At 42.4% G+C, this 25,965-nt stretch overlaps 1 protein-coding gene across 1 annotated transcript in view; it reads right to left on the bottom strand.

Moving 5' to 3' along the window:
- The window catches only part of SPIDR (scaffold protein involved in DNA repair), a 502,960-nt gene that overhangs the window by 30,518 nt on the left and 446,477 nt on the right, over positions 1–25,965 (bottom strand). Inside the window, exons 12-14 of the mRNA XM_043601030.1 lie at positions 3,149–3,236; positions 1,565–1,708; positions 1,413–1,472 (exon numbers count right to left, since the gene is read on the bottom strand). Coding sequence (XP_043456965.1) covers positions 1,413–1,472; positions 1,565–1,708; positions 3,149–3,236 — 292 coding nt within the window. The remainder of the gene's footprint in view (positions 1–1,412; positions 1,473–1,564; positions 1,709–3,148; positions 3,237–25,965) is intronic.

Here is a 25,965-nt window from a genome sequence, read left to right as displayed (position 1 = left end):
GTTGGTTTCTGGTGATTCTCTGCCCCACAAAAGCAGAACACAGGAGGTACAGAGAATTATAACGCATTGAGGAATCTGTTCCTTTGGGTTCCAAGCCCCTGTCACCTAAGTACTACCAATCCTTCGGTACATACTCCCACTGAAACCCACGCTTGCTGGCAGGCTGCACCTGTGCTAATGGAAGCCTATTTCTTGGTAGAAAACTCAGGACAGGAGGGTGTCAGTGTTCTCAATTGGCCAGAAGGCAAGGCTCCTTCATGCAGTGAGGCAGACGACCTGTAGTTTGTCTCTCTCTGTCCACTGGAGCTAGCAGTGAGACTTAGCTATGGTGTATCGGACACCTTCTCTCTTTACTTCCCACCTCTGCTGTCAGCTGGGGCTGTGGGCAGGTGAGCCTCTACGGGCACCAACGTGCGCTATGTTGCCCCCGAGGACAGCAGTCTATCTGCAGAGTAAATGGCAGCCGCACAGTGAACCACTGCCTATGACACAGTCATACGACCTGGAATGTGTGTTAGAATAACAGGCAATGTGCCGGGTGCCAAGCATGTCTTAACATACTAAGTGTCCTGCAGACGGTGGGGGGGGGGGGGGGGAATTTGCAGTCAGCCTTCGGTTTGCGTCAGGGTTGGAAGGTAAGAGGCGCCTCAGGTACCTGGATATAGTGAGGGCCTGTCGCCCTGCCTGTTGAGCCAAATACTGGGTGGCTCACAGGAAGCACTGTGAATGACTGATGTCAGTCACTCTCTTATTCCTCAGGAGGGGTATCAATTCACTGTCAAATGATTGAGAGGTGAACGGAGAAAAGGAAAGCGAGGCTTGAACAGCGGGACGGTCTGTATTCCTCCGGTGACAGATCTGCATGGATGTTCCTCTCTGAGTTAAGGTCCAGCAGAGGTTTTTTTTTCCTGGCAGAACTTACGGCAGGTGTTCCGCTTACCAAAAACATCTCTTTCCCTTTTCTGCTCCTAGCTGATTTGTTGAGTGGCAAGGCGGCAAATGAGCATCTCCCCAGGACTGCCAAAGCCTCCCAGGGGCCACAGGGCTTCCGTCACCTGTCGCCAACTCAGAGCTCTTGGACAGTTCTGGCAGGGGCCGAGCTCAGTCCTGAGAGTCCTCCCTTTACCCCCTTCCTACGACCTGCCTGTGTGCCAGAAAGGAACGCGCAGTGCGGGGCTGAGACCTTCTCAGGCAGGCTATGCCTAGGCTGTTTCACACCCAGGACATACCACACTGGCTGGCAGGCTGCACCTGCACAAGAAATGGACATACTGCTGCCTAGGCTAGGAGCACGCATAACTGGATTTTAAAAACGCTTTTCCATTTTAGCACTCCATTAATTTCTACGAGAGGTTATCCTTCAGTAAACTTTTTAACACCTTATCGGAAAGAGAGGGAGAGGGATCGATTACCTGTGATCTTTGATAAATCACTCTGGCATAGAAACTGCAACGTGTACTGTGGTCATCGGTCTGGAAAGGCATTGAAAATGATTAGAACATGACACAAAACACACACATACAGTGAAAGTAGTTAAAGACCCTATTAGAAACACAGACGATACCTGAAGAATTTCTCTTAAGAAGCGGGTAACTGGAGGTTGGTAAAGCTTAGAAATGCGGTCTTCTTCTATGACATCAATCTGTCCCACACTTGGATGAGCAGAGAGGATGTAACAGAAGCTAGGAGGAGGCACACGAGTTTCTACCTGTTTAAAAGGAAGGCAAAGGCAAACATAAGTGTGCTGGTAAAGATTCAAATACATTATTAAAATCTCCTCCTTAATATATAGGTATTTATTCACAGATGCATTCTATCTCCCTGGAAGGTTATATAAGAAATTGGTATGTTGTTTATCTCTGGGAACAAACATAAGAACTTTTACACTTTTTGAATTTACTACGGATTCAAGATTTCATTAAAAACAAAAATTCTTCAGGAGTACCTGGGTGGCTCAGGTGGTTAAGCATCTGACTCTAGATTTTGGCTCAGGTCACGATCTCATGGTTTGTGAGTTCGAGCCCTGGATCAGGTTCCACGCTGGTAATGTGGAGCCTGCTTGGGATTCTGTCTCTCCCCCTCTCTGCCCCTCCCGAGCTCTCTCTCTCTCTCTCTCTAAGTAAATAAATAAACTTAAAAAAATTAAATAACAAAAACAAAAACAAACCATTCTTCAGAGTATATCTGAAAACACCATTTAGAAACTTCTTCCTCTTTGAGCGCCTGGGTGGCTCAGTCCGTTAAGTGTCTGACTTCAGCTCAGGTCATGATCTCGAGCCCTGCATCAGGCTCCATACTGACAGCTCAGAGCCTGGAGCCTGCTTCACATTCTGTGTTCCCCCACCCCTCTCTGCCCCTGCCCCTGCCCCACTTATGCTCTCTCTCTCTCTCTCAAAAAATGAATACACATTAAAAATAAATAAATAAATAAATAAATAAATAAATAAATAAGTACACTTCTTCCCTTTTAAAAAAAAATGGGTACTGTTGACAACTGTTTACTGGTCTAGCACAGTACAGAGTTATAGTCTTAGCAGTCTGCTAGGAACTCAGCTACCACACAAACAAGACAGCCCCCAGTTTTCAGCTTTCAGAGCTATGGCCCAAAGCAGCCGCTGGCCAGTCTGGTGGATATATTTGAGGATGGTGAAGAAGGGACACATTTTAATCAGTCAGTTTTACTACCTGTGAGCAACTACCATAAACAATTTGATGCAGTAGGAGGGAAATCCCTGGCTAACCGGGTAGTTGTACCAATACCATGGGTTTTATTTACCACATTATATGAGTTTGTGCTCTAATTGGTAACTGAATGTTGGTTCTAACAGTATCTGGGAGGCAGAGGGGAAAACACCCTGTGTCTTATTTAGTACGAGGCTAAGACCCTAATTGTTACAATGGCATGCAGTGGTTGTGGTTTTAAGACATCGTCATAAATTAACCTCAAGAAGAATGGAGTGTGGCATAGCAAAGAAAGCAGCCAGAGGTTGGACTTTAGACTGAGGTGAACTAGTCTGAATCTCTGTCCTCCTGGCTGATAGTCACTGGACCTCGGCTTCTCGGGGATGTGAACTGTGGGTGGGGCCTGACTCAGCACCTGGCATGGTGCAGGTGTCAGTCAGGGGAAGCCCCTGAGATGCTGGCTTACCTCTTCATGGGCTTGGCCACGGCCAGGTGCTTTCAGAGGCATGGCTGGAGGCCACATGGTGTCAATCAAGCTGAAAAGCCCTGCTGTCCTGGGAAAAAAAAAGATGCTGTTGATGGTATTCATCACTTAAGTGCCTGTTCATGATCTGGGCATGTGCAGTTTTGCTTAACAGGTACTATCCCTAATGCCAAGGAGACACCATTCAGGATGTGTGCTGATTCGGATGGGGAAGACACTGTCACACAGACAAGCGGGCCTTTGAAATCGCGCAAGAACAGGAAAGAGTTTGTCCATTACATTGTGATACAGCTCCCCAATCATTTTTTTTTTAATTTTTTTTTTCAACGTTTATTCATTTTTGGGACAGAGAAAGACAGAGCATGAACGGGGGAGGGGCAGAGAGAGAGGGAGACACAGAATCGGAAACAGGCTCCAGGCTCTGAGCCATCAGCCCAGAGCCTGACGCAGGGCTCGAACTCCCGGACTGCGAGATCGTGACCTGGCTGAAGTCGGACGCTCAACCGACTGCGCCACCCAGGCGCCCCTCCAATCAAGTATTGTACAGCCATTGAAGTGGTTACATAGAAGTGTTTAAGAAAATGGGAAAATGTTTCTGATACCTTGCTAATGGAAAAGCAGGCAACAAACTATAATGTCTTTCTCTATGTATGTATCTATGCACATACCTACGTGTAATAAGCCAAAAGAAAAGGATACTAAAAGATATACAAATGATTTTAGTGGTTATCTGAGTGCAGCTTAGAAGTAACACTTTCTTCCTTTGGCTTTTATGTGTTTCCTATCTTTTTCCAAATAGGTATGTATTACTCATAAGAAGAAAAGTTATCAATAAGCTATCTAAAGTAAAAAAGATAGCCAGACGTACAAGGACAAATATTATACGATTCCACTCATGAGGTTCCTAGAGCAATCAAACTTGTACAAACAGAAAGTGGAATGATGGTTGCTAAGGGCTGAGGGGGTGGGAAACAGGCGGTTAGTGTTGAATGGTCATGGAGTTTTAGTTTGGGAAGACGGAAACATTCTAGAGCTGGAGGGGTGTGATGGATGTTGAACAGTGTGAATGTACTCTATGACACTACTAATGGTTAAGGTGGAAAATTTATGTTATTTACATTTTATCACACTAACCCCCCCCCCCCCGTTTTAGTTGGTATGCATGCACGTGTGCACAAACACACAAATCTCACAAAGCCTTCTTAGATTTTGCTCTCTCAACAAGATAGAATGCATGTGTGAGTAAATATCTATATATTCTTATTTCTTTCAATGTTTAACAGCAAGTTTTAGGTGCTTAGGATCTAGCAGCTAACAAAACTGAACTCAGAACCTGAAGATGAGGGTCTTAGCTTGCACTAGACAACACAAGCACCTCCCCACCCCCTTTGGGTTCCTCAAATTAATTTCAATAGAATCGTAGGGCATGGCCTGTGACAAACACCAAGCTCAATAGCATTCCTGTGAATTTTTAGGTTTTGGGTCAAAATCAAGCAAACAAATAAGCAAAATGTGGGTAACACATGGTAAAAAGGGATTGCCTAGTGAAAATTTACTCTTGATTAATTCTGAGAAGTACCCTGTTGCAGCTGTCTGTGTGAGTGACGGACAGGGCTGGGGGACCCAGGGCTGCCTAAGGTCAGGAAAAGCTGTCAGGGAAGGTACAGAGGTAAGCTCATTTGACCTCTCACTGCCCTTCCCCAAGACTAAGGAATGGGGTGGGCCCATGATGTCTCTCCCCGGGGGTGGGTGGGGTGGCAGGAAGGACATGGGACACAGACTTGCCTCTTGCTCTCTGTCTGCCACGTGCCCAGTACTTCCTGCTCCTGGCCTGGCTCCTTTCTTTTCTGGGAGCATGCCACCTGACTCATGTTCCTCTGCCGTCCTCTCACTGTTTGATGTGAGCTCCCCAGTGGGTGGGCATCAATTTGTCCTGGTTGCAGAGAAGTGCCAGCCCAGACAAAGTGGTCAAGAGACTTGGCGGATGAGGAACTGACACCCAGCTATCACGAACACCTACATACTTCACTGCAGAAATCTGACCTAACACACTTGATATGCTCATTTCCTATTTGCAGTCTGGAGAAATGCAAGGTTGGCGGGCAAACAGTAATTTTCTACACCAATAAATATGTCCATTTCTCACCTTAGACCTGACTACATTTCAAAGGCAAAGCTAAGACTTTGCTCAAGCCCCTCGTTTACGACGGAGTGCGTACAGCATGGGCCTTGCAACAAGACCTGTCTCTTGTTCTAGTTCTGCATTTTATATCCTGTGAAACCTTAAGAAAGTTTGCTTAATTCCTGCACCTTCCGTCTCCTCTTCTGTAAAGTTGGGAGAGATCAGTACACACCTGTTGTGTTACTGCAAGGGGTGAAAAACATACTGTGAGTACAGCATCTACTAGGGTTCCTATGCTCAGAATAAGTACTCAACATGTTGGGCATCTGATGCTCTTGTAATTATTCATATTGCTAATTGTTTAGGCTATTAGCTTCTTTTTTTAAAAGTTTATTTATTTATTTTTTGAGGGGGGTAGGGGCGAGAGAGAGAGAGAGAGAGAGAGAGAGAGAGAGAGAGTATTCCAAGCAGGCTCCACGCTGAACCCTACGTAGGGCTGGATCTCACGACCCCAAGATCTTGAGCCGAGATCAAGAGTCAGGCACTTAACCGACTAGGCCATCCAAGTGCCCTTAGGCTATTAACTTCTATGCTGTTTTCTGTTCAAAAATTTCCCAGTTGAAGACAAGATTTTAACCCCAGAGTGACCTTCTTTGTGAAGGAACAGAGTCAAGTTAAAGGTATGATGAAAAGATGATTCTTTATACAGAACAGGAAAATAACACTTTCCAGAGAGTGACCAAGTGTTTATCGATTTTCCTAAAGTTTTAGAGTTTCTGTTGTGTGGAGTCCATAGACTCCAAGAAGACAAGGTTCTATGGTGGGTTAGGGTTGTCCCATGCAGCCTACCTGTGGCTTAGCCAGACACACTGGAGTGGGAGACTCTGGAAAACCTGGTGTAAAAGATACATGTAAGATCTGGACAAATGGAAGTTTCTTCAATTTATAACCATGAAGTCCTTTTTGGAAGCAGTGTTCCCTTGGAATTTTCTTTGACAAGTGCTATACTATGAATATAGCCTTAGAGAAGTTCTATTTGAATTTAATGATGCTTACTTATCTAGAGGATGCTAGTGGCTAATTTTAAAAGTTTGGACCGGTTACACATTTATACTTTAATGCATTAAATAAAAAACAGTTTTATAAAAAATCAGCTTCTCTACTGTTTTGAAAAATAGATATGATTCAGATGGCTCTGTGAACTAGAGCTTTCGTCTCAGGCAGCACGCACATCCCTCGAAATGACTCCAGCCTCTGACGGGGACAGACTTTGTGCCGAAGCTAACTTTTGGCACAGTTACAGTGTATTGTTCTTCTCACTTCAGTCCTTCCTATTCATTTTTGTATCAGGTTTCACTTTGTTGCATAGGAAACTCATTCTTTCTAAAAAGCCATCCCTTTAAAATATGTTTAAAACAACAAACAAATTATCTGATGGGTAGATGCCACCAAAAGTTTATACTTTCATTTTTTTTAAAGTTTGTAAAATATATGTTTAATTAAAATAGAGGGGGAAAAGGACATACAGAAAAAGTCATCCAGTTTATGGTAAAAAAATATGAAAAAAAATCTGAAAACATCATTTTGCCAGAATAAATTTCTTAGGATATATCTTAATTTATAGATTGCATAAAGTGAATCTGCAGAAAAATTTGGGCCACATCTCAGAAAACTAGAAAGCTTCCATAGCTATATTTTATTTATAGCAACAGGGTAGTATTTAAATGGGAAGACATCAAGATATACGCACATATTAAAATTATATTTACCAAAATGCACACTTAAAATGGTTAAAATTGTATTTTGTTATATATATACATCCATATATATATATATGTATACTCATTTTTCATAAAAAAGTTATATTTACCATGAAAATGAGTACCTAGTATTTTGGCTGAGGATTGTTGACAGCTCATGGAAAGAGTTATACTCCCTTCTATGTGAGATGTGATATAATATGAGCATCCCAAATTCTTTACAGCAGAACACAATTTTTATTTTATTTTTCAATTTAGTTTTTAAACTGTTGGTTTATTTATTTATTTAGCGTGTGCACACTGCGTGCTTGTGGGTGGGAGAGGGGCAGAGAGAGAAAGAGAGAGAGAATCCCAAGCAGGCTGCATGCTGTCAGTGCAGAGCCCAACTTGGGGCTTGATCCCATGAGCCTGATCATGACCTGAGCTGAAATCAAGAGTCAGACGCTTAACCAACTGACCCTCCCAAGTGCCCTTAAATCTAATTTTTAAAACTGAGATATGTCACATACCAAAAAATTCATCCTTTTAAAGTGTACAGTGCATGGTTTTTAGTGTATTCATAGACTTATGGAACTTTCACCACTGTCTTCTTCCAGAATGTTTCCTCATGCCAATACCATCCCAGGTACACCATGTGCTGTGCCCATCAGCAGTCACTCTTGCTACAGATCTACTTGCTGTTTTTATGGACATTGTATATAAATGGAATAATATTAAATGTGGTCTTTTTTGTCTGGCTTCTTTTACTCAGCATCATGTGTTTAAGGTTCATCCATGTTATAGCATGTGTCAGTACTATATTCCTTTTTTGGCTGAATAATCCATGGTATGGATAAATGACATTTTATTATCCATTCATCAGTTCATGGACATTTGGGTTGTTTCCACTTCTCAGCTGTTATGAAAACTGTTGCTATGAACATCCATATACAAGTTTCTGTGTGGACACATGTTTTCAATTCTCTTACTCAGATAACCTAGGAGTAATTTGCTGGGTCATACGGTAATTCTGTGTTTAACTTTTTGAGGAACTACCTAACTGTGGTGCATAGTGTTGGCACTGCACCATTTTACATCCCAACAATGTGTGGGGTTATAAATCCAATTTTGTTTGTAAGTTATTACACATATTTTAAAAAATTTGGAAACATGAAATTTTATATCTGGAATGATTTATAAAAGAACACTTGGTTTTTTTATCCTATATTCACTTTTATGCTTTTCGGATGCTTTGAAATTTTAACAGAACATATACAACACTTTTATAATCTATTTTGAAAACCAAAAAGCTGGGGCTGTGTTAAAACAGTGGTAACCATGGCACAAGAACAGACACTCAGATCAATGGGACAGAATAGAGAACCCAGAAATGGACCCACAAACGTATGGCCAACTAATCTTTGACAAAGCTGGAAAGAATATCCAATGGAATAAAGACAGTCTCTTCAGCAAGCGGTGCTGGGAAAACTGGACAGCGACATGCAGAAGAATGAACCTGGACCCCTTTCTTACACCAGACACAAAAATAAACTCAAAATGGATGAAAGACCTAAACGTAAGACAGGAAGCCATCAAAATCCTCGAGGAGAAAGTAGGCAAAAACCTCTTTGATCTTGCCCGCAGCAACTTCTTACTCAGCATGTCTCCAGAGGAAAGGGAAATAAAAGCAAAAATGAACTACTGGGACCTCATCAAAATAAAAAGCTTCTACACAGCAAAGGAAACAATCAGCAAAACTAAAAGGCAACTGACAGAATGGGAGAAGATATTTGCAAATGACATATCAGATAAAGGGTTAGTATCCAAAAATCTATAAAGAACTTATCAAACTCAACACTCAAAAAACAAATAATCCAGTGAAGAAATGGGCGAAAGACATGAATAGACACTTCCCCAAGGAAGACATCCAGATGGCCAACCGACACATGAGAAAATGCTCAACATCACTCATCATCAGGGAAATACAAGTCAAAACCACAATGAGATACCACCTTACACCTATCAGTATGGCTAACATTAACAACTCAGGCAACAACAGACGTTGGCGAGGAGGATGCGGAGAAAGAGGATCTCTTTTGCATTGTTGGTGGGAATGCAAGCTGGTGCAGTCACTCTGGATTGATTGCACTACTGGATTGCACTACTGGATTGCAATTGCACTACTAGGCATTTATCCACGGGATACAGGTGTGCTGTTTTGAAGGGACACATGCACCCCATGTTTAGAACAGCACTATCAACAATAGCCAAAGTATGGAAAGAGCCCAAATATCCATTGATGGATGAATGGATAAAGAAGATGTGGTACGTATGTATAATGGAGTATTCCTCAGCAATCAAAGAATGAAATCTTGCCATTTGCAACTATGTTGCAATGGATGGAACTGGAGGGTATTATGCTAAGTGAAATTAGTCAGAGAAAGACAAAAATCATGTGACTTCACTCATATGAGGACTTCAAGAGACAAAACAGATGAACATAAGGGAAGGGAAACAAAAATAATGTAAAAACAGGGAGGGGGACAAAACATAAGAGACTCATAAATATGGAGAACAATCAGGGTTGCTGGAGGGGTTGTGAGAGGGGGGATGGGCTAAATGGGTAAGGGGCATTAAGGAATCTACTCCTGAAATCATTGTTTCACTATATGCTAACTAATTTGAATGTAAATTTTAAAAAATAAAAAGTAAAATTAAAAAACAAAACAAAACAACAACAAACAAAACAGTGGTAACCAATGGAGAGAAGTATCTTAAAGTGAAGAGCACATCATCTTTAGTCTCACACAGGTCTGGTCTGAGCCTAGCTGTGATCCACCCAGCCACGGGACTGTGGACATGTTTCCATGTTTCCATACATTCTGTATGGAATGTATCCTTTGTGCCTGACTGTGGCATAAATGGTAACTGCTATTGCTATTATTGGTGTTTTTAGGTACATTCAAATAAAGTCCCCCAAAAGTAATATAATTTAATTCACCATTACTTATTACTATTTTAAACTATTTAATCAGTAATTCGTTTGATTTTTCAAAAAACCTTATTTTGAGCTAATTATAGACTCATGGAAAGTCGCAAAGATAGTGCAGAGATCCTGTGTGGCCTTCACCCACTTTCTTATAAATAGTCTAGGTGTGTAGAGTACTAGCATAGAATAAACTAATGATACAATTATTCATAATTGCAAAGTATACTCTTTTCCTTAAAAAAAATTTTTTTTTCAAGTTTTATTTTTCATATTCACGAGAGAGACAGAGACAGAGCATGGGTGGGGGGGGGGGTGGAAAGGGCAGAGAGATGGAGACAGAATCTGAAGCAGGATCCAGGCTCTGAGCTGTTAGCACAGAGCCCAACACAGGGCTCGAACTCACGAACTGTGAGATCGTGACCTGAGCTGAAGTTGGACGCCTAACTGAGCCACCCAGGCACCCCCAAAGTATACTCTTTTCGAAGATACTTACTCCTATGACCAACAGCATAAGCAGGATGTGGGACCAGAGATTTCCTTTAAAATGGTTTTCAACTCTTCCACTCTCTCTAAAGCAAGCGCCACCCCTAACTGGGACTGGTTACAGTATACAAGGTGCCTTCTTAGATTACTTAGGAAAAAGCTCTTGGAGTGACCCCTTAGGAGAGATACAATAGAATGAAGAGTATCACACTTTTTAAAATCTAATTAAGGTCCCAGAGATTGATTGAAACTTAGGATTGCAATAGAGGTGAAGGTTGTTCAGAAAGGAATACTGCCCCATCATGCCTTGGGGTACACATCTCCAGTCCCACCAATGCTGCTGGAGATGGGATTTGCTTTGATGGAGTGCTGGAGGCAGAATGGGGTATAGAAAGGACACCTTCCATACATAATGTGGGCAAGTCCTGAAATCTCTCTTGGACTCACTTTCCTCCCTTCTAGGATTTGGTGGTTCTCCAGTTTATAATGCTAGCATTCCTTGCTGACGTGTGTCTCTGCTTGAGAAGGAAATGTGATTCCCAAATCCCCAGTGTTAGGTACAGGTGAAGTTTGCAGTGGCTGATAGAGGAGTGGGAACAAGATATATGTCCTTTCTATGAAAGTGCCACAGTATGGAGCAGCTAGAAACAGCCGACCATCTGTGCTAAATGCCTTCCGCAGAATGATCTATAAGCCTGGCTGACCGAAGACTTCTTCTCATGCTGCAAAAGGCTTTGGGTATTGGTTAAGAAGCAAAGTCACTTATTTCTCAGAATGAAAAAAAAAATTCATTTTCTTGCCTATAGTTTGTTATTTGGGGAATATTCTAGAAACTGTTAAAATCTAAGTAGAAGTACACAAAGGAGTTTCTAGGGGGAGGGGACCAACTTGAGAGCATCTCCAGAAAAAAGTCTCATAAATTTGGCATAAGAATCTGAAATGGTGTCCACACTCGGATGTCTCTCCTGGGGTTAGTAAGAGCCAACGTACCCCATCCTTGTGCAAGAACGGTGCATGGAATTGAGTAAGCTATGCACACTCAGAGAACACCAGTGGGTACACCCACTTAGAGAACTTGTGGCTGAGAAAGGCAGCTCTCCGTGCTCTGGGTCATGTGATGCGCTAAAGAGTCCTGGGGTTAGTCCTGTAGCAGCAACAGCAGGCCCTCCGCCTGGCACTGAAAAGGAGGCTGCGAGAGTAAGGAGGGTGGCTGGGGACGATATCAGAAAGGAATGTCAGAAACATGTACAACTGGAACTGGCGTTCCAGCCTCAATGCCATTTGAAACAATGCTAAATTTACATACTTCCACACAAATTTTATAGATGTTTTGCTGCAGCAAATGATTGACTTCCTCTGGTTTCATTATATCCAATCTTCTTTATTTTGACTAGTAGATAATTAACGCTATCTGGAAAACCAACCACTCGAAGCAAGGGAAACGAAGACGTTCATGGCCTCCAGTCCACTGGAAGAAGGCAAAGGGGGCAGGTTTTCCCCTCTGCATACCAGATTGTTAACTGATACTACCTGCCTGCTTGGCCTGTTTTCTTAGTTATTTTCCCCATCTTATATAGTCTCATCTACATACTACTCCCAAGTGTTCCCTGAGTAATCTAAGACTGCCTGAACCACTTTCTTTTGGGTGCGGATAGAGTGGAATTTGCTCCAGGAGATTTAAACTACAATGGTGATATCAACTATAATAGGAAGGCAACATGTAAGGAAGTACCTGGTCCACTGAGTTAGTTCATACTTAGGATTTTTTTTTTGTTTGTTTGTTTTTGTTTTCTTTAAATCAAGCATATATTTTGGGTATACAATGTTCCTGAAATTTGCCATTGGAAATGGCAATTTTTTCCATTCCTACTATTGGTTGGTAATTTCTCCATACCTACTATTACAGTAGCACTTAAACTCTGCAACACAGATTATCTGAAAAATGGAATACTTCAGACCCATGTTTCTCAAAGAGGGGCTTGGGGATACCCTTTCAGGTGGCCCACATGGCCAGAACTATTTTCTAAGACCTTATTTTCCTTTCTCATGTGTGCAAAATGGAGTTTTCCAGAGGCCACAGGATGCATGATGCTACAACAGTTTGAATGCAGAGCAGAAATGATACTCCATTGTTTCCATTAGTCCAGACATTAAAGAGATCAGCAAAACATAAAACAATACTACTCTTCTCACTAAAGTGGTTTTGTTTTAGAAAACATTTTTATAAATATATTATTTATGTTATTATTTAATGGGCTTATTATTGGGATTTTTATTTTCCATTTTCTCCATTCAAATACGGTAAATGTTAATCAATATAACCCACACTAAAAGAAAATCTTCTTGGGGTCTCATTAATTTTGAAGAGTAATAATGGGCTCCTGAGACCAAGAAGTTGCAACTGTTCTTTAAACCTCAGTGTTGCTCAAGATTGAGTCCACTACCTTCCTGGCATGTCTCTGTCTCCCTGTGTGCGCTGGACGATGGCCGCCCACCATGAGAAGACACAGGTCACACATGTTCCAGCTCATAGCACTGGCTCTATGTGCCTGACAATAGGCTTCAGGCATTTCTGGTCAGTTGTATGTTTAGATACAATTTCAATGCAGCCTAAGATATAATTTCTTCCTTTTTCCTGAATCCTTATTAATAGTGCTCAACTTAGACAGGAATATTATTTTCAGTTATAAAGATAACTTTCCACTCTTTATAAAATTAGATCAATGCATCTGGTTACTTGCAAATAATATAACAATTCTTATCACTTTATACTTTCTTGTGGCCCAACACCCAACAAGAATATAGTAGTTCTAGGGGCGCAAGGGTGGCTCATTCGGTTAAGCGTCCGACTTCAGCTCAGGTCATGATCACATTGTCTGTGAGTTTGAGTCCTGCATCAGACTCTGTGCTGACAGCTCAGAGCCTGGAGCCTGCTTTGGATTCTGTGTCTCCCTCTCTCTCTGCCTCTTACCCACTCGTGCTTGGTCTCTCTCTCTCAAAAATAAAATAAAAAAATAAAGAATACAGTAGTTCTAGAAGCAGGCCAATTGGCAGTGTTGAGCCAGACCTATGGGGATCCTGAGGAAGATGTCTTCCTGGGGGGTGGGTGCACACCTGCTCACCCAAGGGAGGAGGCCCTGCACTCCACACTGTGAACATCTTGTCCGTGCCAAAGAGAACAGCAAAGGTGAAGCAGTCTTAACATGACTACTCCTGCAGGGACCATTGTTAATGTCTGTGCAAGAACACAGGTATGAGAATAGGTAGGGGAATATCACTTGTAGGTGTTCAAAACCACTCTAGAAATCCTGGAAAGGCAACAAATCCTCTTTTTTTAAAAAAAATTTTTTTTTTAACAGTTATTCATTCTTCAGAGACAGACAGACAGAGCATGAGTGGGGGAGAGGCAGAGTGAGAGAGTGAGACACAGAATTCGAAGTAGGGTCCTGGATTCGAGCTGTCAGCACAGAGCCTGATGTGGAGCCCGAACCATGAACCTTGAGATCATGACCTAAGCTGAGGTCGGACGCTCCAACAACTGAGCCACCCAGGTGCCACCAAATCCTCTTTTCTTAGAAAGATATTCCCTCTTGAAAATCCAGATATAAGCATAATAGTAACAGCTACTAATAATTACTTGGTAATTTTACTATGGGCCAAGGACTGTTTTAATATGTAAACATATTTACATATATTAAGTTTCACTTACAACCTTCTTTGTACAGATAAAAATCACAGCAAATTAGGGCACAAATTAGGGTGACTCAGCTGGTTGAGTCTGACTCTTGGTTTCGGCTCAGGTCATGATCTCACATTAAGTGGGTTCAGGTCCCACGTCGGACTCTGTGCTGACAGTGTGAGCCTGGTTGGGATTCTCTCTCTCCCCGTCTATCTGCCCCTCCCCTGCTCGTGCTCTCTCCCTCTCTCCCTCTCTCTCTCAACAGAAATAAACATGAAAAAAAAAGGCTTAAAAAATCATAGCAAATTAATTGACTTACTTAAGGTTACCCTTTCTAGTAAGATACAGCAGTTTAACTTAGATAAAAAGAAAGTATTTCTTACAGAGGTTTTATAGACACCACGTGTCCTCCACTGCCTGCGTCCAGGTGCCTGTGGTCTGCAGGGGTGGCTCCTTTTCCTGCAGTGTTAAAACCACCTGCACAGCACCCAGGCCAAGCCCACACCAGTCCATGGGATGCCACCTCCTGCAGAGCATCCACAACATGCCCACACCACTCCATGGGATGTCACCCCCTGCAGAGCACCCACGCCACGCCCACCACACTCCAGGGGATGTCACCCCTGCAGAGCACCCACGCCACGCCCACCACACTCCAGAGGATGTCACCCCTGCAGAGCACCCACGCCACGCCCACCACACTCCAGGGGATGTCACCCCCTGCAGAGCATCCACACCACGTCCACCACACTCCAGGGGATGTCACCCCCTGCAGAGCACCCACGCCACTCCACGGGATGTCACCCCCTGCAGAGCACCCACGCCACGCCCACCACACTCCAGGGGATGTCACCCCTTGCAGACCACCCACGCCACACCCACCACACTCCAGGGGATGTCACCCCCTGCAGAGCACCCACGTCAGCCCACCACACTCCACCAGAGCACCCACGCCACGCCCACCACACTCCAGGGGATGTCACCCCCTGCAGACCACCCACGCCACGCCCACCACACTCCACGGGATGTCACCCCCTGCAGACCACCCACACCACGCCCACCACACTCCAGGGGATGTCACCCCCTACAGAGCACCCACACCACAGCCACCACACTCCACGGGATGTCACCCCCTACAGAGCACCCACGCAACCCCACCACACTCCATGGGATGTCACCCCCTGCAGACCACCCACGCCATGGCCAAACCACTCCGTGGGGAGAGCACAGAAGTTCCAGGCGCCACCACCAACAGCCTGAGGCTGAAGCCAACTCCAGATCAAACCAACCTACCAGGATCTGGTGACATTTAAAACTCTCCCGTGACACGTATGATCTGGGTCAAAGTTACCTCTTGCTCCATAAACACGGGCATCACTGCACCCCAGGAGGTCCTAGAAGTGAGAATGGTAACAGGAGAGCCCTGGGAGACTTGTGCTGGACAGGCTGGGAGGAGGGGTGTGTGCGGACATGCCTGCTGCAGCAACAGAATTAGTCATGTGTCATGTTACAGGTGGTAGGGGACGGGAACAACACAGCCCCTCTCCATAAAGGTAAGTGTGTAAGTCACCTTGCACAGGCCATCTTTCTAGGCATGACTGCTTTTATTTGGTACAAGTGAAAATGCTCGAAGAGAAGAAGGAAATGTTAAACCTTCACTACGTATCTCCTACACCAAAAGTGAATACAGCATAAAAAGTGATTCACTCCCTGTCTTTCTCAGACTGTAGAGGGATCGTCAAGTATCTTCAAGGTTCAATAAGAAGGCTCTTTAAAGATGTGCCTTCGTTGTCTAATACGCTGTTTATGCCTGAGGACAGCTTGCTGCTGGGGTGGCACTGGGGGCACTCAGAGCACTGACCTGGGCAGCAGAGCGGAGCCCAGGAGCCCAGAGCACATCATCGCCACCCCACCTAAACCCCACCTCATCCCCTTTTTTCCAAGGCCTGCTGCCATCTGAAATCAGCTTGCTTATGAACAATTCTCAAATGGAAGCACTGAAGCAACTCGCTGTGTGTGACAGGTGCCAGTGTGCTGTGTGCCTTCCCTATGCAGTACTGGAAAGTGACTGGGGAGGAGATGGGTGCTCCAGCGAGCACGGGGTGGCCAGACCACATGCCTTTACGCCACCATCCAGGCATTAAGTGCGTCTTGGGCACATCCCCATCTGGCTGCTGAGGATTCCGCAGAGGACAGACACATCGGGTCCACTCTCAGGAGGCTGGCTTTCTTGTCCCACAATGCTTCCATTTGAGAATTTTTCATAAGCCCTTGACTTTCCTTTCAAGAAACCTATTGTTTCTGATTTTCTTTGGCCTAATCACACCTATTCATTTAATTAATTCAGTGTCAGACTCTGTGCTAATTATAAATACAGTTTTGACCTAATTTAAGAAGAAAAAAGACTGTCTTCCAGAAGGCAGCTTATGTCCCATTATGTCCTTTTATGTCACCTTCGTACAGTCAAAAGAGAACTTTGAATGAATTAAACAAGCATTTGTCATGACACTCAAGTGCATTTCCTTGAAAAAGGTTTGATCCACTAGAGAAGACCTTATTAGATGGCCCAGGAGATCCTTAACAAATCGATAGGAGCCATGGAAACCTTGAGATCCTAACAAGATTAGGTAACCGGTGATTTAAAATGTAATGCTGGTAAGATAGTAACATTGGGGAAGTCACTTTGGAAAACAGTTTGGCAGTGACCCAGCAATTCTGATCCTAGGTATCTACCCTAAATAGACTGTGTCCGTGCAAAAACTGTATATGAGTGCTCACAGGGTAAGTCATTATCATTCACGATAGCTAGCAAGTGGAAACAACCCCAATGTCCATCAGTTGGTGAAAACATAAGCAAGTCCGGTATATCCATGTAATGGCGTATCTGGCAACCATGAAAGGAAAGAAGCACTGCTACCTGCCACAACGTGGGTGACCCTCGAAAACATTATACTAAGTGCAAAAAGCCAGGCAGGAAAGGCGACAATACACATGGTTCCATTTGTACGAGGTGTTCAGTATATGCAAATCCATATGGACAGAAAGCAGACGATGTTTGTCAGGGGCGGAGCGGAACAGGAAGTGACTGCTAATGGGTACGGGCTTTCTTTCTGGGGTGTAAAAATGTTCTGAAATTAGACAGTGATGATGCTCACACAGCTTTGTGACTATAAAACCCACTGAATGGTTTACTTTTAGAAGGGTAAGTTTTATGGAGGGTAAACTGGATCTCAATAAAGTTGTTATTTGAAAAGTCTAACTACCTTGAGACAAGGATCTCTAGCAAAGAGACCTTCAACCCTGACCTGAAATGTGTCCAGTGTCACACCCCCTTCGGCTCTGCTTAATTATTTTGCCACAAATATCATCTTTCTCTCCTTTACTAGAAGCTCTCACCCGAGCTGATCCCAAAGCTTCTGGAAAACAAAAGGTTGAGTACTTTTGTAATCAAATAGTGATGCTGTCATCTTCACTGGCAAGTTTACATGGGACCCACTGGGCAGTAGGAGAGCTGGGAGGAAAGAGGAGAGAGACTGGGGAAAGCTAGACAATCCTTCACGCCCTTCCTTTACAATGCCTGCTCTTCCTTTTCTAAGTCAAGACAGGCAGGACATGGGGCACTAGCTCCATGTTCCCCCACATGGGTGCCTCCACGTCCCAGGTGAGCCAGGCATGCTGCTGAACCACGGGAGGGAGTCCGTGGCCCTGCACAGGCCCACCCTGAACTCTGGGACAGAAGCTGTAAGTGTGCTGAGGCTAAGGAGAACATTAACATTAGGAAAAAGACATATTTTCCATCTGAGTTTACATACACATCTGTAAAAAGACACGGATAGTTTTCAGAAAAGGTTGTTGTGATTGATGGCTGAATTTCAAGAAGCAATTTCAGATTTAAACCTTCTTTGGTGACGAGAGAGATACTGAAAGTAACAATGCATACTGTATAACAGCTTTTTAGTAATGTCGCTGGGATGGTTGTATTTACTGTGGATGTACCACTAGCTGGGCCTGGACCTCAGCACCTGTACACACATACTTATGTAGCCCTCTAGCTAGTCTCCTGCAGGGACATACCTTTCCCAAGGTCAAGTAGCCAGCAAGGGCATCAAATGGGGCACTTTGACCCCGACACATTTGTCTACTAAGAATATCCCCAAAATACCTTGTAGGTGTATGGAATAACATTTTCCAAGGTTAGTCCACAGAATTTCAGGAAGGTACTTTTCAAACTGTAGATTGTTGGAGAAAGTGAAAAAAGTAAATTAAATACACACCTGAAATTAAGCCTTTTGCTCTACTCCTTTCAATCACTGATTAAACTGCTATGATTATGTAAGAAAAATGTATAAATATGGAATGCCTCTTAGTTTATAGGATATCTACTTTTATTAAAAAATGTCCTTCTCAATCTCTATTCTTTCTTCAAGATTTGGGCTATAAAAGTATTAACTAGTGCAGGGGTGCCCGGGTGGCTCAGTTTGTTAAGCGTCTGACTCTTGACCTCAGTTCAGGTGTTGATCTCAGGGTTATGAGTTCAAGCCCTGTGTTGGGCTCCACACTGGGTGTGGAGCCTACTTAAAAAAATACACACACACACACACACACACATTAACTAGCACGGTTTTGTATAGAACAAGTTCTTGCATGTTTCTGGTCTACCTTAGCAGGAAATCATGCACACACACCATTATAAGGGAAATAAAAAATTCTTCCAACATGTTGCTATCTAGAACTCTGCCAAGTTGTAGGTCTTTCTCATGTCCCAGGTGGTATTTCAAAAGTGTCATGTCATCTACTTATTCACCAGTGTGGAGGCAGGAACACCCACGTTTCCACACAAAATCTGTCAGCCCATATTTTTTGATAGATACACATTTTTTACCAAACATTATCACAAGTGTGCTGACACTTAAATGAAAAACTTGCTTCCTTAGCAATCTATTACCATGACTTTACATATCAAGTGGTCTCCCTTCATATACTCTTTATAAGATTGAAATAATTGACAATGGCATGCCAAATAATGAAGAGGAAAACAACAAAATGCTCTTTACCAAGTGAGTGGGGTCCAACCTAGTTGGTAAATCAATCTGCACTACTGCGTGCACAGTTTCAGGCAGAAAATTATGGTGCTGGAAACACAGAGGTACAGGACCTTTCCCCCACACTACTGGGGCAGGAAGCAATGTAAGCCCCCAGTTCTGAAACTGGCATTTCTGAGCATATGTCATTGGAGAGGCAGCCTGCACTGGGGGATCTAATGCCTTACCTCCACCCCATCGCATCCAATCACAGACAGTAACTGAGGGTAGGGATGGTGGTTTGTCTGTAATTGTGATGGGCCACACCATCCTGTACCCCTAACTGCAACTCAAGTACAATCAAGCTATGCTTCAGGATGCTGTAACAGAAGCAGAACTTGCCTTGGAGCCATTTAAAGATGGGTTTAGGGTAAAATATTTACTCTTGATGAGCTTTAAGTTCCTCATCTGTGAAATGGATAAAATAATATTTGCTTTGAGGGGTTATTTTGAGGATTATACACACTGTGCATATGCAGCATGATATGTGACATAAGATAAATGGTAACCCTTGTAATTCTAAACACACATTTGACGTCTTTACATTTCATGGTCTCCCTTGGTGCCTCGGTTAATCTCATTACCCATAAGCAGGTTTCTTGGACCTGGGGGAAGGAGACCCAGCCTCCCACTATGCTAGGGGTGGTCCCAGGAGAGCTAAGGGTCATTCCAAAGTCACTTATGATGCTTCGTGTGGCCCTGCCTGTAAGGTCATGAAAACAAGTCTAGTTACGTGTTCTTGGCCTAAGCAGTTCTGCTTTGGAAAAGCTATCCCAAATTGAAGTGTCATTCATGACTCTGGGGTGTGAAAAGATTTCATAAACAAGTAAAAGAAAGCACTAACCATAAAAGAAAAGATTGAGGACTTTGATAAATTAAGTAATTCAGCTAATAAAAAAGAACAAACAGACATACCACCTATATGACACATAAGTCATATAGAACCACTGACAGACTCCTATTCAGAATATACAAAGCTCCACACTCCAAAGGGAAAACAAGCAACAGACGGGAAAAGACCAAAGAGGAAACAGAAAGGACCAATAAACATAGCAAAAGTTTCTCAGCCTCAGCAAGTAATCAAGGAATTGCAATTTAAACCACAATCACATTCCACTACAGAGTCATCAAGCTGAAAAATAACAAAGTCTGAAAAAAATCGGGAAAAGACATCTAAAGACACCAAATGATGGAAAGAAAGTAGGGCAGCAGGAATACTTCACAATGCTAACAGGTGAGGAGACTGGAACGCAGGGTGAAGAAGCACCCTCCTCCCCTCTACCTCACCAGGATAGGCACTCACCTGTGCACGAGGGCCACATGCCACTGTCTGTAATGTCCAGAAATGCTGAGAATGATTATGTGGCCAAAGAGACTGTGGTAAATGCATACGTTTAGAATGAAAATGAACAAGCCAGAGTTGCCTACAATCAATGGATGCATCTTACAAAGTTTATTGGTGTAACCAAGTATCAACAACACACAGGTGCTCAGTGTGAGGGACCCCACCCTGAGTCTGATGGCTGCTGCACATGGCTGTGGCCTGTGGCATCTCTTTGGTGAGTGAAAGAAGCACAACTTAAGAATATACAACTATGGTACCATTTCTATAAAGGTCAGAAATAGGCCAGGCTAACCATATTTTTAAGAATGTATTCAAAACGTCAAAACTATAAAGAAAACCAGAAGAAATCTGAAGAATGAAATGATCTCCAGTGGAGGGACAGGAGATGTCACCAGGATGTCACATCCTGGGGGTGGCTTCTGGACACTGATCATGTTTTGTTCTTGAATTTGGTAGTGGCTTCATGGCTGTGCTTTTTTTTTTTTTAAAGTTTTATTTATTTATTTTGAGACAGAGAGAGAGAGAGAGAGAGAGAGAGAGAGAGAGAGATAAAGAGGCAGAGAGAGAGAGGGGGAGAGAGAGAATCCCAAGCCGAATCCACACTGTCAGCGCAGAGTGTGACCAACTTGTGAGATCATGACCTGAGCGAAAATCAAAAGTTGGAAGCTTAACCCACTGAGCCACTCAGGTGTCCCATGGGTGTGCTTTATAATCACTCTACACTCGGGGTGCCTGGGTGGCTCAGTAGGTTGAGTGTCCGACTTCGGCTCAGGTTGTGATCTCACAGGTCACGACCTCACGGTTCCTGAGTTCGAGCCCAGCATCAGGCTCTGTGCTGACAGCTCTGAGCGTGGAGCCTGCTTCGGATTCTGTGTCTCCTTCTCTCTCTGCCCCTTCCTCGCTCACACATGTGCATGTGCTCTCTCTCTCTCTCTCTCAGAATAAATAAATAAACTTAAAAAGATCAATAAAGGAGACATGCACACATACAAGGATGTTTGTTGCAGCATAGCTTTCAAGTGGCAAAAACTGGAAACAGCCTGAATGTCCACAAGGAAAGGGACACCCTCATGAGATTATTAAGTGAAAAAAGCAAGTTCTATCTCCTTATTTAAAGATGTGTTGGGGTGCCTGGGTGGCTCAGTCGGTTATGCATCCGACTTTGGCTCAGGTCATGATCTTACAGTTGGTGGGTTCGAGGCCTGCGTTGACAGCATGGAGCCTGGAGCCTGCTTCAGATCCTCTGTCTTTCTCTCTCTCTCCCCCTCCCCTGTACTCTCTCTCTCTCTCTCTCAAAAATAAACATTTAAAAAAACAAAATAAAAAATAAAGATATGTGTACATTCATGAAGAAAGGTGTGGAAGATCACACTCACTGGAATGAATAACAAGAGAAAAGGGAGATTATTAATATCCTTTACACCTTTTATACATTAATTATTTGAACAGCAACAGCTAACAGTGGCTAATATTATTATCTCATCTACAGATAATATTGAAAGTCCTAATGTGAGACTTTTTATAAATGTGTGGTCCAGGCTCAATGGCCTTCATGATGATCCATTCCACTGTTGGCAATTCTAGGAAAGAAGCAAATTCTCTTGCCTGTTTCTAAAATGGTAATGAAAATTACCTTTCTCAGAATTGACGTTTTCATTAATAAATATCCAAGTACCTGAAACAGAAAATCTGTAACTAAACCTGAAGCATTCAGCGTATTTACTATGGATCTGATACTATTCCTGGTTACTCAAGATAATTCTAGCATAGATAGCTTATTGCTATCATTTAGAGAAAACACTGGAAAACACCAAGAATCTAAATTAATACTAACGTCACTGACAAGAAGTAATCAGATTTCTTATTTAAGGGCCAGGGATTATAACCATACAGCAAATGGGAAATTTACAGAAATGAATTCCCCTAAAACTGGAAGTAATTAAATGTCAGCTGCAGTACCAAAAATGCAGGCTTTGGAATCTGATGGACTGGCTTGAGGCCCAGCTCACATACTTGGAGCCAAATTATTTAATTTCAGTGAGTTTCAGGATCTTCATTGAAAACAGAATAATATCACCTAATTTGGCAGCTAGTTGGAGGGCTAAGTGAAAGAGTGACCTTAGTGACACTGAAACTTTCCTTTTCACTTTCTTTGCCCCATATTAACAGACAGATATTTTCTTGGCACATTCATAAAGATTTAAGAGTATTCTATCTAAAATTAAAACCTATAAGGGGCGCCTGGCTGGCTCCATCAGAAGAGCATGTGACTCTTGATCTTGGGGTCATGAGTGTGAGCCCCATGTTGGATGTAGAGATTACTTAAAAAAAAACTTAAAAAAATTTAAAAATAAATAAAATTAAAACCTAAAGATTTTCCAAATCTGAAAAACCAGTTAATGGCAGCATATTTAAACTAAGTATTTTTATTTCACATTTGAGATTAATTTAGGAACACACTCCCACTCAGTTTCTCAAGCATACTGTTACCCATACCCTCATAACTATTATCACAAGCTATTAACCTGAGAAAGGGGGGTAAATATATATATTGATATGTAAAATGTTTATAGGAGCAAAGAATCCTCAACAATTACTTTGAAACTATGCTGCTGGAGCCCTAAGGAGATGGGTGGAGGCTTGGTGGCCTTGATCCATCCACTTCCCAGTTTTTAACAAAACAGCTCCCACACAGATTTGTTTTAACACTACTTTAGATTTCTATTTTTTTAAAAAATTCAAAAGTTTGAAAACTACTGGCCTCCCACTATAGAGAATTATGATTTTCGTGAGGAAAAGAACAGCAGGGGGAAGAAAGTGGAACTGTTGAGATTTCCATGAGAAGGAATGAATAAACAAAACAAAACAAAACAAAACAAAACAAAACAAAACAAAACAAAACTCCTGCCCTTTACTGAATTCTAGACTTATTGTGCTGCAATGCAAATTAACTAGATAAACTGCTAAGCTGGAGGGACAGGTACAAGTTATTTTTATGTTCATGTATCGGCTGATCTTCCTTCTGGTTTCTTTGATCCTTGTTTTAACTAAATCTCTCTGTACTTTTAATTCCACTGGTTTCACTATCCATCCTTTCCCATTATGATGGAGCAACTGACAAGGCCTGGCAATTTCCAACTGGATTTCTCTTCTTTCTTAGAAAAAAGTGGACCACTTCCAACTTCTAATTATCATTCTTCTAAATTACTCTATTGTCTTTCTCTTTCCATTGTGTTTGTAAAAACAAGACAACAAAGTCTTAGATCAGTTTAGGCCAGATTTGTACTTTTCAGTTAATTAGAAAAGAAAAAATAAAGTAGGAGGAAGAAGGAAAGGACCCTGTTTATATAGTGTTTTAGAGTGTACAAAACATTTTCATGTACTTTTATGTATTATTTCATAAAGTTAACCTAACAACCTTGGGAAGTAAATGTTATTTATCCTGACTGATAACTAAGGCTAGGATCAGTTTCAATCAATCAGCAAACCCAAGAGCTAATATACAACTCAGATATATTGATTCTGAGACCAGTGCCCTTTATTAACGATTGCCAATTGCCAATTAACAATTGCCAAAAAGTGCCAATTGCCTCTACTCAGTGACCAGCAAAGCTCTTGGAAGTGTGGGTTTTGTTTTTAACAAGCAAGTCCCCTGGCATAGGCCTGGCTGCCATCGTTAAACAATTCCAAGTTAACTTGGTTCTACTCTGTCTCTTGGTTATGGGGGAGCAGGTAGTGAAGTGAAGGACGAACATCAAAGACCGGTTTGAGAGTACTACTAAAATTTTTGTTTTATATGGCCAAGAAATATTTGTGAATGTCTTGGTTCTGACTTTATCATTTATTTGTCAGGTTTTTATTGAAAACTATGTTAACTGCTACTGAGGACACAAGGAAAAATAACACTTGGCTTCTGAATGGTAGTCTGCTTTTGGTCAAAAGATAATGGGAAAATAAATTTATGGCTGAGAAAATGCTCTCTTATGGGTGTTTGCCTGGAAACCTGATGAACCTGCAAGTCACACCCTGAAGGCCTTCTTGGTTGAAGCCTTCCTACTGACCCAAGCAGATGAGGGGAATATCCACCCAATCCAGCAAAAACCTTATGATACTGTTATCACTTATTTTCATTCTACCTGATAGAATATCTTTGAAGACTGGAACTAGGACACTATCCATGTATACACAGTAAGCTGGTGTGTTAATGGACGGATAAGGGAAGAGAAAGAAACATGTAAAAATATATAGTCAAAACAGAATCTATATCTAATGGACAACATTGTGAATTTATGTTTATTCATAAATCATGTTATTTATGTTTATTATTTATGTTATTTAGAACAGGTTTTCTAAAGACTATTAGGGTAATAATCTTAACAATGGTTAATGCTTGGCCTGTGCAGTTCAAAGAGAATCTCTGGGCACCTGGGTGGTTCAGTTGAGTGCCCAACTCTTGATTTTGGCTCAGGTCATGATCCTAGACTTGTGGGATCAAGCCCCCATGTAGGGTTCCACACTGAGCATGGAGACTGCTTGAGATTCCCTCCATCTGTCCCTCTCTCCCACTCACGCTCTCTTCCTCTCTAAAAATAAAGAAATAAATAAGTCAAAGAGAATCTCTTAGGTGGGTTGTGGTTGTCATCTTCCTGTGATCAACTTGCCAAGGCTCGATGCAATCTGTTGTTTTTTTCTCTTTGTATGCTTTAATCAATGTCTTGATTTTCACTATCACTGATAATAAAAACAAATTAGAGGAGATAGAAAATAGCTTTCTTACATTAAGGATCTTTCATTGAAAGACAAAGGAAATTAATGATTTACAGGAATTTCCATTTTAATAAATCTTTGTCCTAAGTTCCCCAAAATAACAGTTAAGAAATAACTGGCATTCCTTTCTGAGCCCCTACTCCCTACTTGTGTCTTTTTGAGATATGTGAAATTATGCCCAGAGGTTCCATTTAGAAACCTTCTTCAACTGGACTTAGGAAACATCTGTAACTTTTTTTTTCTTTTTTCTTTTAAAGTAGGCTTCTTGACCAGCATGGAGCCCAACATGGGGCTTGAACTAGTGATCAAGAGTCAGACGTTTAACTGACAGAGCCACCCAGGTGCTCCTTGTGCCCATTTTCATAACTCAGTATAAGCATTTTTTAGGCAATCAGTTAATTTTTCTTTTTTCCTTTTTAAAAATTGAGGTGGGCGCCTGGGTGGTTCAGTCATTAAGCATCTGACTTCGACTCAGTTCATGATGTGGAACTCATGAGTTCAAGTACCACACTGGGTGAGCTTGAGCCTTGCATTGGATGAGCCCTTCTTCTCTCTCTCTCTGTGTCTCTCTCTGCTCCTTGCTCACTTGCACCT

Source organism: Prionailurus bengalensis, chromosome F2 (assembly GCF_016509475.1).
Source record: "Prionailurus bengalensis isolate Pbe53 chromosome F2, Fcat_Pben_1.1_paternal_pri, whole genome shotgun sequence".
In the NCBI taxonomy this organism is placed as follows: domain Eukaryota; kingdom Metazoa; phylum Chordata; class Mammalia; order Carnivora; family Felidae; genus Prionailurus; species Prionailurus bengalensis.
Note: the sequence above shows the minus strand (reverse complement) of the source record. Positions and strands in the feature narration are given on the sequence as shown.